This window comes from Vanellus vanellus (assembly GCF_965231255.1).
Source record: "Vanellus vanellus genome assembly, chromosome: 3".
Lineage (NCBI taxonomy): Eukaryota > Metazoa > Chordata > Aves > Charadriiformes > Charadriidae > Vanellus > Vanellus vanellus.
Genome location: NC_138907.1, coordinates 77,865,282 through 77,882,667, shown reverse-complemented (window position 1 = coordinate 77,882,667; position 17,386 = coordinate 77,865,282). Strand labels below are relative to the sequence as shown.

The 17,386-nt window shown below is 36.8% G+C and overlaps 1 protein-coding gene across 1 annotated transcript in view; it reads left to right on the top strand.

The window, feature by feature from the left end:
- FIG4 (FIG4 phosphoinositide 5-phosphatase) overlaps nt 1–17,386 on the top strand; it is a 72,763-nt gene that overhangs the window by 14,972 nt on the left and 40,405 nt on the right. The window contains exons 4-13 of the mRNA XM_082481325.1: nt 2,047–2,203; nt 3,525–3,575; nt 5,248–5,396; nt 6,580–6,708; nt 8,251–8,351; nt 10,343–10,505; nt 11,122–11,219; nt 13,533–13,666; nt 15,628–15,744; nt 17,230–17,275. Of these exons, the coding sequence (XP_082337451.1) occupies nt 2,047–2,203; nt 3,525–3,575; nt 5,248–5,396; nt 6,580–6,708; nt 8,251–8,351; nt 10,343–10,505; nt 11,122–11,219; nt 13,533–13,666; nt 15,628–15,744; nt 17,230–17,275 (1,145 nt within the window). The remainder of the gene's footprint in view (nt 1–2,046; nt 2,204–3,524; nt 3,576–5,247; nt 5,397–6,579; nt 6,709–8,250; nt 8,352–10,342; nt 10,506–11,121; nt 11,220–13,532; nt 13,667–15,627; nt 15,745–17,229; nt 17,276–17,386) is intronic.

Genomic DNA, 17,386 nt, shown 5'->3' with positions numbered 1-17,386 from the left:
ATTCCTAAAGTGAGGCTTATGTTCCTTATTAATTTAAGAGTAATAATAGTATGGGTAAGCCTAAAGAAGCTTCTAACTGTCTTGCAGCATTGACTTTTTTTGCACAAGCCATCAGTGCTCATTATCTAAATATGTGATAATATATTTGGTTGGAAAGTGGTTGCGTTCAATGAAAATTTTGCATCCCAATTGTACATTTGTATGTACTCTTCATAACAGGAGAGTTTCTATTCCGTAGCTAGACAAATGTATTGGTTATCAGATATGGTGTACGATTTCTAGATTGTATTTTAGAAGTAACATGCTCTCTCAGTGATCTTCAGATTGTCTTGCACTTTTAAAGTATATGCTTTAGATGTTTTCCATCTTGATCCTTTCTAATCATATCTGTATAAACACGTAATTTGAGGGAATGGAGCTGGTCATTTATTTCTGCCTCCTGGCTCAGGTCAGAAGGACAGGGCTATTTTTTGTAGAATGGGAAAGGACAGCTTTGTTCTATTCTCTGGGTATTTTGTTAACCAGAGACAGTGCTTTCTGTGCACTCAAAATGAGGGGGCTGATAGGCCAAGTTGTGGTTCACTGTATAGTTTATAAAAGTGGAAATCGCGTGGCCTTGGAGAGACCCAGGCCAAGGGGAAGGGCTGGGTTTCTTATCAGACTTTGGTATAACATTTGGTGAAATTCAAAGGATAGAGACTGTTCGCGTAAGTAATTTTGGTACCTGGAGGATACAGGAAGAACTTTGACTGCTATTTAACAACTGAAATTCAATAGTCTGGCTGCTTCAAATGGAAGACTTTCTTATTGTCAGCAGGGTCTCCTGTCCTTGTGCAGGTGAGAGCGTTTTTCCAAGGGGGGCTAATAAGGCAGAATAAAAGAATTGCAGTTCATTCGATCACATTGCAGCCTCCAGCAGTGACAGAGAGCAAAATGTGTGCTTTGCTCATCCTTCTTCTTTAATTTATAATGCAAAGCTAAAAGAAGTGATTATAAATACAAGTAAAAATGTGAACTGTGAGGGTTTTTTCCCCCCATATTAATATATATGTTGGCAGTGCAGCAGTGACTGAATTTCATGCTCTTTGTTAGTAGCAACCCATCAAAGCAGCTACCTCCAAGAGCTAGTTCATGTAATTTATTAGTTATTAAAACTTAGTACTGCTGTATCACTGCCTATACTGTAGTAGAAACAAATTTGTGTTCGGGGGGTTACATATTTCTAATTTTAATTTTAATTTATACATTTGTGTTGGATTTAAAGGTTTGTTATGCTTTTTCCTAGTGATAAGTAATAAGAGACATACAAAGAAACAACTCAGTGAAGAAGCATGGCTATGCCCTGTAGCATTAAGGAATGAGGGTGGGAGCTTTAGAAGCCGCCTGTTCTACCTCCTTAGCCCTCTGGATTTCAGCAGGGTCAAGTGTTGGTATCTGAGAGAGGAAATAAAAAGAAAGGATTACCCTTGATGCTCTGAATGGCTAGTTTGGGGGAGATGCTGCTGTACTCGGGGAATTTAATTCCCTGCTGTTAAGGAGAGAGAGCACAAAGGTGGTGTAGTACCCTCAACTCCTTTTGCTGTTCTGTGTCCCACCTCAGCAGGGAATACATAAACCTGGAAAGAAAATTGGAGATTGGGATTCCTCCTTGCCCTGAAAAATTAACCTTTTGGTATCTGAAGTAATTAGAGTATGTCTCACTCTGAACAATGAGAGTCCTATAAAAAGCAAATACAAGTATCTTTAGACAGCAACTTATTCTGAATTTTCAGTGTCTTAACTCTGCTACCTAATATTAGAAATATGCACAATGGAAGGGAAAAAAAGTAAAAACTATGTACTTCACTGATTAACACTTACTGGGGGTGAATTGTAAGACTCTGTCTATGTATATTTGTGTATGTGTACATATATACACATTATACATATAACATTAAGAACAAGCAAAAATTCCATCAAGTCTTGAAACAATTGTTACTGTTTTTTAAAATATGTTTGATAAAACACAGTCACCCAACTAATAGCATTTGAATGCTGTTTTAACAGGTTTTGTCAGGTTTTTAGAAGGCTATTACATTGTGTTAATAACAAAAAGAAGAAAAATGGCAGATATTGGAGGTCATGCAATATATAAAATAGAAGATACAAATATGATCTACATTCCAAATGACTCTGTGAGGGTCACTCATCCTGATGAAGCCAGGTAAATAATGGTGGTAAACAGTGTGTACTTTTTAATATTTTCCAAGCAATAGTAAACTGCAACTAGACATTTCAGCCATAGAATTCCTTTTGTTAATATGTCATTCAAGCTGTTTTATCTTAGTTGATAAATTAGCCTGGAAGAATAGCGAGTGGGCCACAAGTTCTGTGGCCTCTAACCTGGAGGGTAAATAGAACTGTTACAGTATTTCAGAGCTTTTTGTCCACATCTCCATGTCATCTACATGTCAAAGCTATATCCTTGTAAATGTGCACCAGGAAGCATCCAATATAAACATTGTTCTTACAAGAGCAAAGTAATGCTAATACTGGTTTATGTTGATTGGGGTACTGCTCTTTAGTAGCTCTAGCATCATGTTAATCTCACTTGAAGACATCTTTTATGCCCTTCAAGAAGTGCTGAGCAGATTATTTAATTTAGTGATTCTGTGCTGTCAGAATTTTGTGAATATTGGTGTTGTAAAGGGTGATAAACTGACCCACCAGTAAGTTTTCTTTCTTTTTTTCTTTCTGTGACTTCTTTCTAAGGAAAGAAATTTGGATCAGCAGGGAATCTTGTATGAAATGTAGAAGTGCATCCTGGTGGTGTTTTTCTCAGGGATGGGTAACTACTTCTATGAAATTCCAGGCAAATGATATCAATAAACTGCTTTTCAGTCTGTACCAAGTATGAATAGTCTAAAAGATGTGATTGATTATGATAAACTGATGTCAAGTAATAAATCAAGCCAATGATAACCATTAAAAAAGTTTTCACTTTAAGATATGACTGATTGTAAACTTCAGCCTCCCCTCTTAGAATGCAGCAGACCTATTGTCATGGTTTGGATGACACCTATATATTTATGGTGTTAGCCATTTTATCTTTCAAAGACAGTGTTATGGTTTCTTCTGAGAATTTGCAAGTGAAGTAGGTATTTTCTTGTTCTTTTATTGGAGAATAACTGTGAGAATATTCAATTATAGTATAGTACTGTTGGGAATTTACTTGTGTAAGTCCTAGAGAATTTTACCCACATATGTGGAAAATAGAACTATAACTGTATCTACAACTGCCTAAAGAAACAGAATATGTTCACAAGTAGACACTGGATTAAAAAAAAGCTATTTGATGTGTTTGACTCAGATGCTGACATTCTAGTGGAATTACTTGTCAAAACAATTACAGTAAGATAGCTAGAGAACTTACGGCAAGAGTCAATATTTATCCGTAGTTTAATTTCTGAGATCCTCTGAATCACTTCTTGGGGTCTGTCTGGTTGAAGTGATAACTTTCCCTTTAACTTGAATTATTTTGCTAGGTATCTGAGAATCTTTCAAAATGTGGACCTTTCTAGCAACTTCTATTTTAGGTAAGTATTCGTTACTAATCCCTTTAAAAAATTGTATACTTACACTTGCTCTAAGATTCTGCTTTCGGTTGGTGTTTGGGGAAATAAGACGTGATCACACTGCTTGTCCATTTTCACCTGTGTCTTTTGAACCTGCTTCCTCCTTCAAGTTGATTGGGAATGCAGTATCTATGATGTTGAAAAACTGCAGAAATATTAGTGATGTGGTAGAACATCAACACTGAAATTACTGTTGCCACTGACTGTTCACCTATATAAGGTTATGCAGAAGTTCTTTCTTTGGAAAAGTAGCATATTTCAGGGGGTTTGCTTGCCCTGTCAGTTTTTCTTTCTCAGTCTCATTTTCCTGAAATAAAACTTTGCTTAGATTCAGAAACAAAGGTACAGAAATAGATCCTCATCGAAGATACACCCTGTGTAGGGTGTATCTTTCATAGGACCTCCTCCAGGGCTTATAGCAACCTTCCAGTACCTAAAGGGGGCCTACAGGAAAGATGAGGAGGGAGTCCTTATTAGGAACTATAGTGATAGGACAAGGGGTAATGGTTTTAAACTGAGAGAGGGTAGATTTAGATTAGATATTAGGAAGAAATTCTTTACTCTGAGGGTGGTTACATACTGGAACTGGTTGGTCGGAGAAGTTGTGGATGCCCCATCCCTGGAAGTGTTCAAGGCCAGGCTGGATGGGGCTTTGAGCAACCTGGTCTAGTGGGAGGTGTCGCTGGCCATGGCAGGGGGGTTGGAACTAGATGATCTTTAAGGTCCCTTCCAACCCAAACCATTCTATGATTCTAAGCCTTACTAGTTCTCTTGCTTACTGCTTCATAAATGCCATACCTGAGACAAGCTTCTGTGTTCCAGCTACTATTGCACATGAGATTTTTGGGACAGCAGCAAAATGAGGGAAATGTGGTGATAAACCTGGCAGTAGCAGTTAGAAGACATTAAGACTTAAAAAACAACAAAAAAAAACCCCTTGCAAGTACCAAAAGGTATATCAGTCTAGAACACACTTCCTTTTGGAAAATAAAGGCTTTTTGTCACAACTGTATCTGTGAAGACAAAATGTACCAAATTTTTATGTGTTTTGTGGTTTTGCATGTAAAAGGTTTTTCACAGTGTAAAGCCTGCGTTTTTCTTCCATGCTTTGTCTCCTGGTCCTAACATTATACAACTGTCTGGGTTTTTTTTTTGCTTGCAGATGATGAATGTATACTCTTTCTGTGATTGTGTGTAGAGGGGAAAGGAGAAGGTTATTACAGACTCTCTGATAAACACATTTATCAACTTAATTTAAATTGTTATTGGCTGAAATCATAGCATGTTTTTCTGCATGTTTTTCATATAAATCCTGAACAGAATTACAAGTTAGTTATAAGAAAGTATTTGAGTTAGAGAGTATTACTTAAATCTCAGAAAAAATAAGGTTGTCTATGCATATGGATATTTCAGCTATTGTACTGTAAACAGTTTCTATGTTTGTAAAACTTCCTTTGGAAATCATTTGTATAATTTCCCATTACAGAATCAGAATCTGTGTATCTTGTTTAAACGTCTTTTTTTTTAATGGATAAAATAGTACTGTGTTAAATATAAATACAGATGGAGAGTAAGGGCTTTCAGAAAAGTCCTGTGCTTCTACAATTATTAATAAAGGATAACTGTCTATCAGTTACAGCTATGATCTGTCTCACTCCCTTCAGTATAATCTTACTGTCCTGAGAATGCCACTTGAGACATTAAGAACTGAAACAACTCAGACCCGACAAGAGAGTTTTGATATATTTGAAGATGAAGGACTTTCAACACAGGGTGGAAGTGGTAAGCCAATATGCCTAATTAAACTAATGTTGTTGGTCATGAATATATTTAGAATATATTCTACTTAAGCTTACTTTTAGAAACACTTGGGTCTTCTCTATTGATCAGTAGTCTTATAACAGTCATGAGTTAATAAAAGATTACATAAAGTGCCAATTACAGACATTTGATTTTGAACAATGCAATTTCTAGAGGTGATTAATCATTGTTTTGTTAATTTACATTGCAACTCAGGGAGATAATTGCGCATGCTGACATTTTTCAGCAATTGATTCTTCAATGGACTTGTAAGACTCCCAATAGGAATGAATTACAAAGACAGTGGGAAGCAATAACTGATTAAGTACTACTCAATCTTTTTTGTTTCAAGTTGGAAAACATTGACAATAGACGACTTGTATGAAGTTAGTATCAACTAGCTGTAGTAAGCTCTATCAGGAAGTCTAAGAAAAGTTATTGATTTCAGTTGAAAACCACAGCCTTCACTTTGGATCTAACATGTTCATAAGAGTGTAAAGATGGCCAGCCAGCCAGGAAAACTATTTTCTCTCCCTCTTGCTTCATATTTCAAAAAAAAAACCAAACCAAAAAAATCTTAATATTGTATTTCATTCTGCTGAAGTTGATTTATTTTTAATGTTTTATTGCCCCGTGACTTATACTAATTATATGATGCTTGAATTACATTTTAATTTTTTTAACTTTTTAGTATTGTACATATGACACCACTTTTTTCCTTGTTTAATCGTGAAATATCTTCCAGAGACTAACAGGTAATGCCAGAGGTGACCCAGAATTGAAAAGCTTATGAAGTCCTCCTATGAGAATGGGTTTGCTTTAACTGTAATTCGCAACTTGATTTATTTCCTGTTTTATCAAATCCTCTGCCATGCAGAGATCTCTTTTCAGTTCTGGAAGTATCAGAAACTTCTGCATGAAGTCACTCAAATACTACAGCGAGTGGCAAACATAGAAAAATTGGAAAACTCTGTAAATGCTGAACTTTAACTTGTGCCTGAAGTTGCCTGTTTGGCAAACTTCAAGGATGCAAGTAAATGATATGCTGAGTTGCAGTCAAGGGAAAAGCAAAAGAAAGGTCCAGTCACCTGGATTTCAAACCAGTCCAGTGCAGGTAAGCTTGTTTCTTAATTTCTTATGCATTTTCATTGTAACAACTTCCTAGGTGTATTTGGGGTTTGCAGTAAGCCCTACGAAAAGTATGTGTGGAATGCCAAGCTTCTGGAGGCAGTGAAAAATACTGTTCATCGTGACTGGCTGCTGTATATTATTCATGGATTCTGTGGGCAATCAAGTATCCTTTTACTGTTGTAGCCAATGTTGGTTTATCAACTTATAAAAAGTTTGAAGGGTTGAAATACGTTGAATTATTTCCTGGTCATGTAAATACTTTAAATTTTAGAATTATTTGTTAGCTTTTACTTTCATTACTTTTCTAGGCTAAACAGGAAATATGGTTATGTTCTTATAAGAGGATCTTGACGTGGGTAGACTGCATTCTCAGTGAGGCAGTTTATAAGGATGGGGTTTAGTAATAAAGAACTTCAGAGGATTTTACAACTCAGCTGTACTTTTCACTGATATTTGAGGAAGGGGAAAAAAACTAAACAGAACTGAATTGCTGACATAAATATGTTGTCATACTAATCTCCTTTAATACATTTTTTTAGTAACTGAGATTTGCGAAAATTCTGTTTCTGTTGAAGATGATGGTAGAACTTCATACCTGCTGTGTGAAGAGAGATAAATAAACACTAGAACATCTGAAAATCTTTTTTCCTGACTATATATTGTTTAAAATGAGTAAATGGGTCTGTGTACATTGTAGTAAGAGGAGAAAAAAACAAATGCATATCATGCTCCAAAGAAATGCCATCTCAAAATCTTAGTTGATAAGAATTTTGTATATTACAGAGACACTATATGCTAATCATCAACAGTAGCATGTTAGTTCCAAAGCCTGTCAGTAAAATATCTGGGGAAGCAAATACAATTATGAAGTTAAGGTTAGTGGTGTGTTTGCAAAGTTTAATTTTGTTTTATCATGATTGTAAGGCTGCTAGTCATTCGCTTGGTCCCCAGACAGAAAGCTAGATCTGTTTTTTTATCACACTATTTCATCTGATGTCTTACTTAATCGAAGTAGTAGCTGTGTGTCTGACCACCAGCATTATGCCTGAAGCTGCTTTGTGAGTGACAACAGTCTTTGCAGGTATTTGAGCAAATGTCGTCTTTCCTCTTTCTTGTGCCTCCCTTCTGCTAAGGAAGCAGTGATAGTCATGCTAGACATCTGATTCTACCTTTTTTGTTTTTAATGAAAAATAAAAAGCCTGAAAGAAGGCCACCACTGCATCCGTAGCTGTTTCCTTCTGGCTTTCAGTTGGTGTTACTTAATTAGTTGCTAATTTATCTACTTTTCCAGACAAATAATTAGAAGGTGACTAATATACCTGATCTGAAAATAGAAGCTCACAGGCTTTAATTCTAGTATTCACAAAAGCAGTATTTGCAGGCCAAGGTGAACCTTGTACCTATTTCACCTCCATTGTTACTTCATAAAATAGAAATACTTTTCTTCTGAATGTTGTGAAAAGCGGCTGATGTATTGTAATGTAGATTCCCTTTTCAAAGTTCTTCAAAATGATTGTTGAAAAGAGCAATGCTCTCTCCCAGCTGAAAAAAAAAAAATTGGAAGTAATACTCATTACTGTTAAGGAGATTTTAGTAAATCATATGTTTCACCTTCATATATCTTTTTTAGAATTTATTTTTGCTTGCATGAAGTAAGTGAATGAAAAATTGCATGTGACCTGTAAGCCTTAACTTCTCTTTCAAGAATTGTTAATATACGGTCGCCCTATATACGTCACTCTGATAGCCAGAAGATCAAGCAAATTTGCTGGAACACGTTTTCTGAAACGAGGAGCAAACTGTGAGGTAAATGAACTAGAAGACAGGGATGGGGAGCAGAATGAAGCCTCTGTAATCCAAGGGGAAATGGTGAGGGACCTGCTTCAACACCTGGAGCTGCACAAATCTATGGGGCCCGATGGGATCCACCTGAGGGTACTGAGGGAGCTGGCAGAAGTGCTCACCAGGCCACTTTGCATCATTTATGAGCAGTCCTGGCTAACCAGGGAGGTCCTAGCTGACTAGAGGTTGGCAAACATGACACCCATCCACAAGAAAGGCCGGAAGGAGGATCCAGGGAACTACCGGCCAGTCAGTCTGACCTCGGTACCTGGGAAGGTCATGGAACAGATCATCCTCAGTGCCATTACACAGCACATGCAGGAGAACAGGGTGATGAGGCCCAGTCAGCATGGCTTTGTTGAAAGGCAGGTCATGCCTGACAAACCTGATCTCCTTCTATGATAAGGTGACCCACATAGTGGATGAGGGAAAAGCTGTGGGTATTGTTTACCTGAATTTTTGCAAAGCTTTTGACACCATTTCCCACAGCATTCTCCTGTAGAAACTGGCTGTTCATGGCCTGGTCAGGTGTACTCTTCGCTGGGTAAAAAACTGGCTGGATGGCCGTGCCCAGAGAGTGGTGGTGAATGGAGTTAAATCCAGTTGGTGTCCCGTCACAAGTGTTGTCCCCCAGGGCTCGGTGCTGGGGCCAGTTCTCTTTAATAACTTTATCAATGATCTGGATGAGGGGATCGAATGCACCCTCAGTAAGTTTGCAGATGACACTAAGTTAGGTGGGCATGTTGATCTGCTTGAGGGTAGGATGGCTCTGCAGAGGGATCTGGACGGGCTGGATTGATGGGCCGAGGCCAATGGTATGAGGTTCAACAAGGCCAAGGGCCGGGTCCTGCACTTGGGTCATAACAACCCCATGCAGTGCTACAGGCTTGGGGCGGAGTGGCTGGAAAGCTGCCCGGCGGAAAAGGACCTGGGGGTGTTGGTGGACAGCCAGCTGAACGTGAGCCAGCAGTGTGCCCAGGTGGCCAAGAAGGCCGATGGCATCCTAGCCTGTATCAGGAATAGTGTGGCCAGCAGGACTAGGGTAGTGATCATCCCCCTGTACTCGGCACTGGTGTGACCCCACCTCAAGTACTGTGTTCAGTTTTGGGCCCCTCACTACAAGAAGGACATAGAGGTGTTGGAGCGTGTCCAGAGAAGGGCTACAAAGCTGGTGAGGGGTCTGGAGGACAAATCTTATGAGGAGCAACTGAGGGAACTGGGGTTGTTTAGCCTGGTCTCCAGAGGAGCCCAAAGGAGGCTGGGGAGACACCTTATCACTCTCTACAACTACCTGAAAGGAGGTTGTAGAGAGGTGGGGGCTGACCTCTTCTCCCTGGTGACAAGTGATAGGACGAGAGGAAATGGGTTCAAGCTATGTCAGATGAGGTTTAGATTGGATATTAGGAAGAATTTTTTCACTGAAAGAGTTATTAAACATTGGAATAGGCTGCCCAGGGAGGTGGTGGGTTCACCATCCCTGGAGGTGTTTACAAAAAGGGTAGATGTGGTACCTGGGGACATGGTTTAGAAGTGGTTTTGTCAGGGTAGATTAATGGTTGGACTTGATCTTAAAGGTCCCTTCCAACCTCAGCAATTCTATGATTCTGTGACTGGAGAACTGAAATGTTTTAGAGGGTTGTTAGAGCTTTGGTTGTAAATTATGGTATTAGATAAAGTTATCACACATCATAACTTTTTTAATTCAGATAATAAAGCTGTTCTTAAAATAAGAAGTCTTAACCAGCAGTTTTGTGGGTTTTTTTTTACAGTTAGAGGAAAAAAAAAAATCTAATAATAAAATTTAGAGACACACGGGAATTTAACCTTCAGTGGTGTTCTCACTACTATGATTTAGTGGTTTACAATTTAATTGTACACTGTAATGATCAGTTCTCTATAATGCATGCAGCTCTGAAGTGTCATGTCTACATCATGTGTATTTCTATTTGTTTTAGGGAGATGTTGCTAATGAAGTGGAAACTGAACAAATACTTTATGATGCTTCAGTTATGTCATTTTCTGCGGGAAGTTATTCCTCCTATGTTCAGGTTCGAGGATCTGTCCCTCTGTACTGGTCTCAAGATATTTCAACTATGATGCCTAAACCACCTATAACGTGTATGTACAAATTATTCTTTGTGGTGGTTTATGGTTGCCTCTGAGAGAGTAAGTGAAAACTAAATTTGCAAAAATGAACAAATTGCCTATGCATTTGTTCTTTGGGAAGGCATAATTTAAGGTAAACCAACATTCTTCATAATAAACATTGTGGCATACAACTATTCAACGTATCAAAAGCTGCATTTCATGAAATGGAAAAGAAAAAAGTCTCCATCTTAGACTTCACATTCAGAAATGGAATACAAAAAACTTCTGTTTGAAGATGTCTGCTTTCTTTGTGCTTATTATTTTGTATACAAAGTTAGCTACGTTTATCTTAGTATTGTGGATATAATTTTGAACATATTGAAAATGGTGGAAAACATCTGGACTAAATTTAGTGGGGACAGAATAATTGCACTTTGTAAGCATCTCGTGAAAGGTTTGGTTAAGCCACTTCCAATTTGGAAAAGGGAAGATTTTTTTTTTAACAGGTTTTGCATGAAAAGAGGGGGGAGTATGTAATTGTATCATTACTGTTAGAGAATTAGTATGTGTTTTGCGAAGAGTACTTTTAATGGAAAAATGACTACAGGTCACCTAATATAGTCCTGAATATATGTATTTGTTGCAGTGGACCAAGCAGATCCTTTTGCACATGTCGCTGCTCTTCACTTTGACCAAATGCTTCAGAGATTTGGCTCTCCAATTATTATTTTGAATCTTGTGAAGGTACAATATTTTGAATATGTTCTATATGTTTTCTAATTTTTAATATGATGCTTAGTTCTGTACAATCTCTAATTTTGGTTGTGCTCTAAAGTAATACTAGCTTGTAAATGGCATATTTTCTCCATAAATCTCATGCTACATGGAATACTACATAACTTTCTCAGTGCTTCCACTACAGCCTTCAAAAAAAAGAAGTTTTCCATGTTGATAGACTTCTAGCATCCTTCTGTTGTTGTTTTCAGGTTTTTGCTGCTACCCTTTAGATATCATAGAATCATAGAATGGTTTAGGTTGGAAAGGACCTTGAAGATCATCGAGTTCCAACCCCCCTGCCATAGGCAGGGACACCTCTCATTAGACCAGGTTGCCCAACGCCACGTTCAGCCTGTCCTTGAACACCTCCAGGGATGGGGCCTCAACAACCTCTCTGGGCAACCTGTTCCAGTGCCTTACCACCCTTATAGTGAAAAACTTCTTCCTAATGTTCAATCTGATAGGAGTAAGTCCAAATAAATTAACTACTAAATTTAATTTAGCACTAAAAAATGCTAAAATAGTATGGTTCCATGCCAAGTGAGATGTGTATGCTTCTTGACATAGATGACTGAGTTATTTGAAATGTTATGATAAAGACTTGTCTTCTGTTGTTTGCTCAGTCTGGTAGAATCATGGAAGTACGAGCAGGAGAGAAAACTGAAGCATGTGATGCTAGCTATCAGGCAGTGCCACTGGCAGCAGGGCTGGACTAGTAGGGGGAGCTTCATGATTGCTGCAGTAATTCAGTTCACTGCTGTGTGAGAGGCTATGGTACAAAGCCCGTATTCTGGGTGGCACTGTAATTTTGGTTATTACATCTTGTATTTGTGTTGGGTTTTTTTTTTTTTTGGCTGGGTTTTTTTTCTGTTCTGATCCAGTCATTTTCTGTGGTGGTGTCTGTTTCCACATTTGAGTTTAATATATTGATTTGTTTTGCTTGAATTGCATCTTATTTCTTTTTTGTCTTAAAAAAATCATGTTGTATGTGTAGTCAGTAGAAAAGAAGGATCTTTTATGTGCATGTAGGATCTCTTCCTAATAGAAAAAATAAGGAAAATAATAGACGAAGGCTTTTAAAACTCTTCAGTTGTAATAAATGGCAACTATATAACCTATTTTCTATTTCTAGCAGCTTTCCTGTGTAGGAGTGCTTTTAAAACTCTCCAATAGTCTGTGGAATCAACTTAGGATGGCATTTGTTGACAAGAAAATTATTATATCTCTTGCAGCCATAGCTTTCAAAAGCCATTGTTATAATGTGAGTCTAGGCTCACATAACCTTGACACATGAATTATATGCTTTTATTCACAGGGTTTTTGATACGGTGGCTGAAAAGGCACCTCTTTCTTCCCCTCTCTGTAGGTGCTCAATAAGATGCTAAAATTCCAGTTCCTTTCTGACTTCATGTACTGCTTAAAAAAAAAAAAAAAAAAAAAAAAAAAAAAAAAGGGAGGGAAAGCCCCCAAGCCTGAACACCTTTTTTTGGGTGTTGGTGTTGCTTATACACAAATGCTAAGTGTTTCTATCTCCAGTACTTTTATTATTTGATTTCTTAAATGTTGATAAAACATAATTCTACATCCTCCTTTATCTATCCTAGAAACTTGTTAACTAGTAATGAATGTATTAGGCTTCCTTTGGGCTTGTTTATTTGTGACTGCTGTTACATATTTAAAGCAGTTTCTATAACATAAGTTCAGTATAAGTTTTAGTTTGGATGAAGTTGAGAGGAAAGCAATACTAATATAGAGAGTGCCAAAACATATATATTTGGAGAATGGCAAGATCATTCACATTTTTAAAAATTATTGCAAGGCTGGGAGATGGAAGCTGTTGTTCCCCATCTCCTGTCAGTGATGGAGAAGAACTTGCCTGGGTCCTCTTGTATCCCAGAATTGAATGGGATACTTTCCTTTCTGCCTATCTTTTTCCTTCTCTTTTGTCTTTGTCCATTTCCTCTGTATTACCACTTTTGTTTCCTTGTGCTCTTCTTTGCTCTTATGGGGTTCCATTTTCAGCCAATGATTATGCACAGTTGAGATAGGTGACTTCTGCTCCTAATACAGATCAATTGTTTAAAACCCAGAACATTTAGATTTTTCTGTCTCTTCTGCTCTTAATTTAATTGTATTAGTTATGAAGAACTGCCTGCTGTTGTTACAGCTTCCACTTTTAATTTCTGTTATATATACATACATGTATATTTATACAAGTACATGTTACATAGATTGGTTAATGAAAATTGTAACGTTAACTTCCTTTTCTTCTTGCTAAAGGAACGTGAAAAAAGAAAGCACGAAAGGATTCTTAGTGAAGAACTTGTTGCTGCCGTGACATATCTCAACCAGTTTTTACCCCCAGAGCATGCCATTATATATATACCCTGGGATATGGCTAAATACACTAAAAGGTAGAAAAGATCCGTCTTTGTAATAGTGCTGTTAGCCACAATACAAATAATTGTATGCTACTGAGTATCTTCCTTTTCAGTTGAACGTAGATTTGGAATGAAGTGAGAATTTTATTAAGATCTATGGACAGAATAAAACCTCAGCTCTTTGAAGGATTTTCTATGGTTTCTTACCAAAGTGGAGCAAGGCCAGAAAACTTTGAAATTCTCTGCAAAGGAAAATTTTAGAGAAATGCTATGAAAAACCCTACCAACATTCATGTTTTATTTCGAATTAGTCAAAACACTGCATTTTGTCAGGTGTTCCATTTTAGTCATTGAATTTCTTGAGTTACAAAATTTTGGAAAACAAAGGGTTTCATATCAATCAGTCTTTTCCATTTCCTCTTCCAAAAGGAAGTGAGGGCGTTAATTTCAATGTTATAAAATATTTAGATTATTAGAAGCATGTATCTTAGGCAAATATATTCTGTAACTTTTTATTCTATAATTTTGGACAGTAGAACGCTGTACTAGTACCGTGTGAAAAGGATGAATGTTTTCCTAAATGTGGAAATATTTACGAGACACCAACATTTTAAATCTACAGGTATAGGTTGCTATTCTTAAGTAACACACAACTCTGTTGTAAAGTTCTCTGACAGACGTATGTCTACTGTGTCTTATAATGCCAAAAACTCTAGAAGAATGCCAATTGTTGGATCAACTTTCAGGTATCCGTTACTATATCAGTAGCAACGGAAAAACTGGTATAGTTCAAAGGGCAGGAATATAATTAATGTTTGTCCATAAAATTTTATGAAAAAGGCTTTGAAAACAATCCTAATTCACTATTTGAGATTACAGGTTGGCTGATATAGTTGGTCATGTGGGTGTGAAATTGTTACTTTAAAATTTGACGTGTTTTTACACTACATTTTTATTCTAAAATGGTATTGTGTACAGTTAGGTGTATGTGCAGTTGTTCGTGTTACGATTAAATAGCAAATCTCAATATAAGGCTAGATTTCCTTTTTGAAGATATGCTAGATGCAAGTTCTTGGGTTTCATATGGAGTGATGCGGATGAAGCTTAGTGGTTTGTCCTATATGGGATCAAAGGATTCCCCTTCTAGCTGTAAACTTGAGGTATATTTATATACCCATCAACCCTAGTGCAGATATGAAAAATACCTCATGACTTTGAACAAGATTAATTGTTTATGCAAGCAAGAGATATTTAAGAATGGAAGATAATGTGTATGTCTGTCTAAGGAATTGACAATTTCAGGAAAACTGAGAATGTGTTTGCTTTAACACGTAGTTTTGAAGTAAGTTTGTTGGAAAGTAGTACCAGTGGAAATGTTCCAAAATATTGCTTCCGTCTCAGTATAAGCAATCTTTAAAAAATAAATAATTGGTTTTGTTAGTTGAAATGTAAACACTGTAATAAAAGCTTTGAAAATAAAATTATGGGTAAACAGAAGTAAACAGAAGTTAAAGTCCCCAACAATGAATGGATGGATCCCCTGATCTGAGCAGGAGGTGCAGGACATCATGAAGGCCACACACAAGAACAAGTGTTACTGAACAGAACAGTGTCTTGCAAACAAATTGAGGGAATATGACTTGGCACAATCATATATCTTTTTCTGCCTCATTCTTATTTTGTGAAAGACAGAAAGTTTGGTAGAGGAAAATTAGTGTGATATAAAAGTCAAGGAGTTTTAGATTTTTTAAGTCTTCTAGTTTATGCAACATGTATTATTAATAAATAAACACAATTGCTCAGATACCATCAGTGTCTGTTTCCTAAGTCTGTAAAATCTAAGAAAACTATAGACATAATTACTGTTGAGTAAATAAAGCTGTGATGTGAGTTTTCCTTTAAATCATTTTTGTTCTTAAAAGACTTTCCAAACAGTGAATTTTTTTTTAGTATTAATGTATCTTGACTGTGTAATTTTTTTTTTCTCCCCTCAGCAAACTTTGCAATGTCCTTGATAGACTGAATGTGATTGCAGAAAGTGTAGTAAAGAAGACTGGATTTTTTGTAAATCGACCTGATTCCTACTGCAGTATTTTGCGACCAGATGAAAAGTATGTATAATTTAATTGATGCCTAATAAATAACGTCTGTTCCTTGGAAAGTTGTCTGGAATTTCTGTCTCTAATACATTATTTCTCATTTTAAGGCTTAAACTAATATGAAAAAATATAATGCATTATGAAGTTATAGATAAAAGAGACATGCTAAGAAATACTAATACACTGAAAAATCTATAGAGAGTACAATTATGCTGCTGCTGTTCTACTTATAATGAATTCTTACTTTGAACTATTATTTGTAACTTGTAATCCGTATGCCATGTGTGTTTATATAAAGTTTTGGGGACTTTTTTTCACTTCAACCAAAGTAATCCTAAATTTGGTGGTAAATTTAACTAAGCAAACACCATTTGGAATTTAATAAGTGGCTTCTTTTGAGGCTGACTAATAAGATAACTATCATGTAAATGTTACCAAGTCCAGTGTTTTCCAATGGATTTCATGGTATTCATACATACAAGATTCAAAGCTTTTTTTTTTTAAATAAACTGTATTTGCTCAGACTGCTGCAAAAGGACAGTGATTTATTCAGCTGAATTCTAGCAAGTCCTAAAAATTCAGAAGCAAAATAACTTCCACATTAAAAGTTCAGTGAGTTTTTGGTTCAAGTTTCCATGTTAGGCACCTAATTCATCACTACTCAAATGGACGTTCATATTTTACATTAAGACCATCCTTGCCTTTTTAGCTTATATTCATGTAGAAACAGTCTGAGCTAAAACTCTCTTAGGCCGCAGTGCAGCAAACGTGGTGACTGCAAACTAGCATGAACAAGATCAATACGTCCATATAATGCTGTGTTCTGTAGAGAGAGTCCAGTGACCCTCAAATGTAGTATATAGACTTGCCATAGCAGTGCTCTGGTCAGGTTGGGCAACCCTACTAACTAAAAAGTATTCAGTAGTTCAGGGGTTACTTGCACCAAGCATAATTGCTCCTCTACCTCAAAATGTCATTAGTTTCTTATTCGTGTTCTCTAGCTCTGGGGTACAGGTGAGACCTGTATAGAATCGCAAGACCTGGACAATACGTATTTATGTGTTCAGCCTGTATGCCTAGAATCAGTATGAGGGCGAGATTTAAATCAACCAGCTTGTGCTACAGTGTATGTTATGCCTCTACCTTCTAATTGTTGGCATTGCACCTATTGCAATTTTTGTGTATTCAGGACCCAATCTAGCAATGCTTGTGTTGCCCTAACTCTGTTTTATGTGGAGAAAAGGAAATATTTTGTATAGATTTGGAATATTTCTCCTTTAAGGCCAGATTTTCTTGCAATGCGGTTTAAATACAAAATCTTACTGTTGCGTAGAGCTTTCACTGCTATCTGCTATTCAGGGATATAAAATTTGCTTTGTGTCAGGTTTTTAATTGTCACCCTTTTTCACTGAGCAGATCAATACATGGTATGATCTGGTTTTTTTTTTTATTTATTTTTAAAGATCTGTAAGTAATTCTGTTTTATTTCCCTTCCAGGTGGAACGAACTGGGAGGTTATGTTGTTTCCACTGGTCGCTTGCAGGTACTAAAATATACTTCATTGATTCATAGTTGTAGTGATGTAGATCAGCACTCGCAAAGGGCCAGTGAACCATTTTACTTAAATATCCAGTTGGTGATTCACAGATTGGTC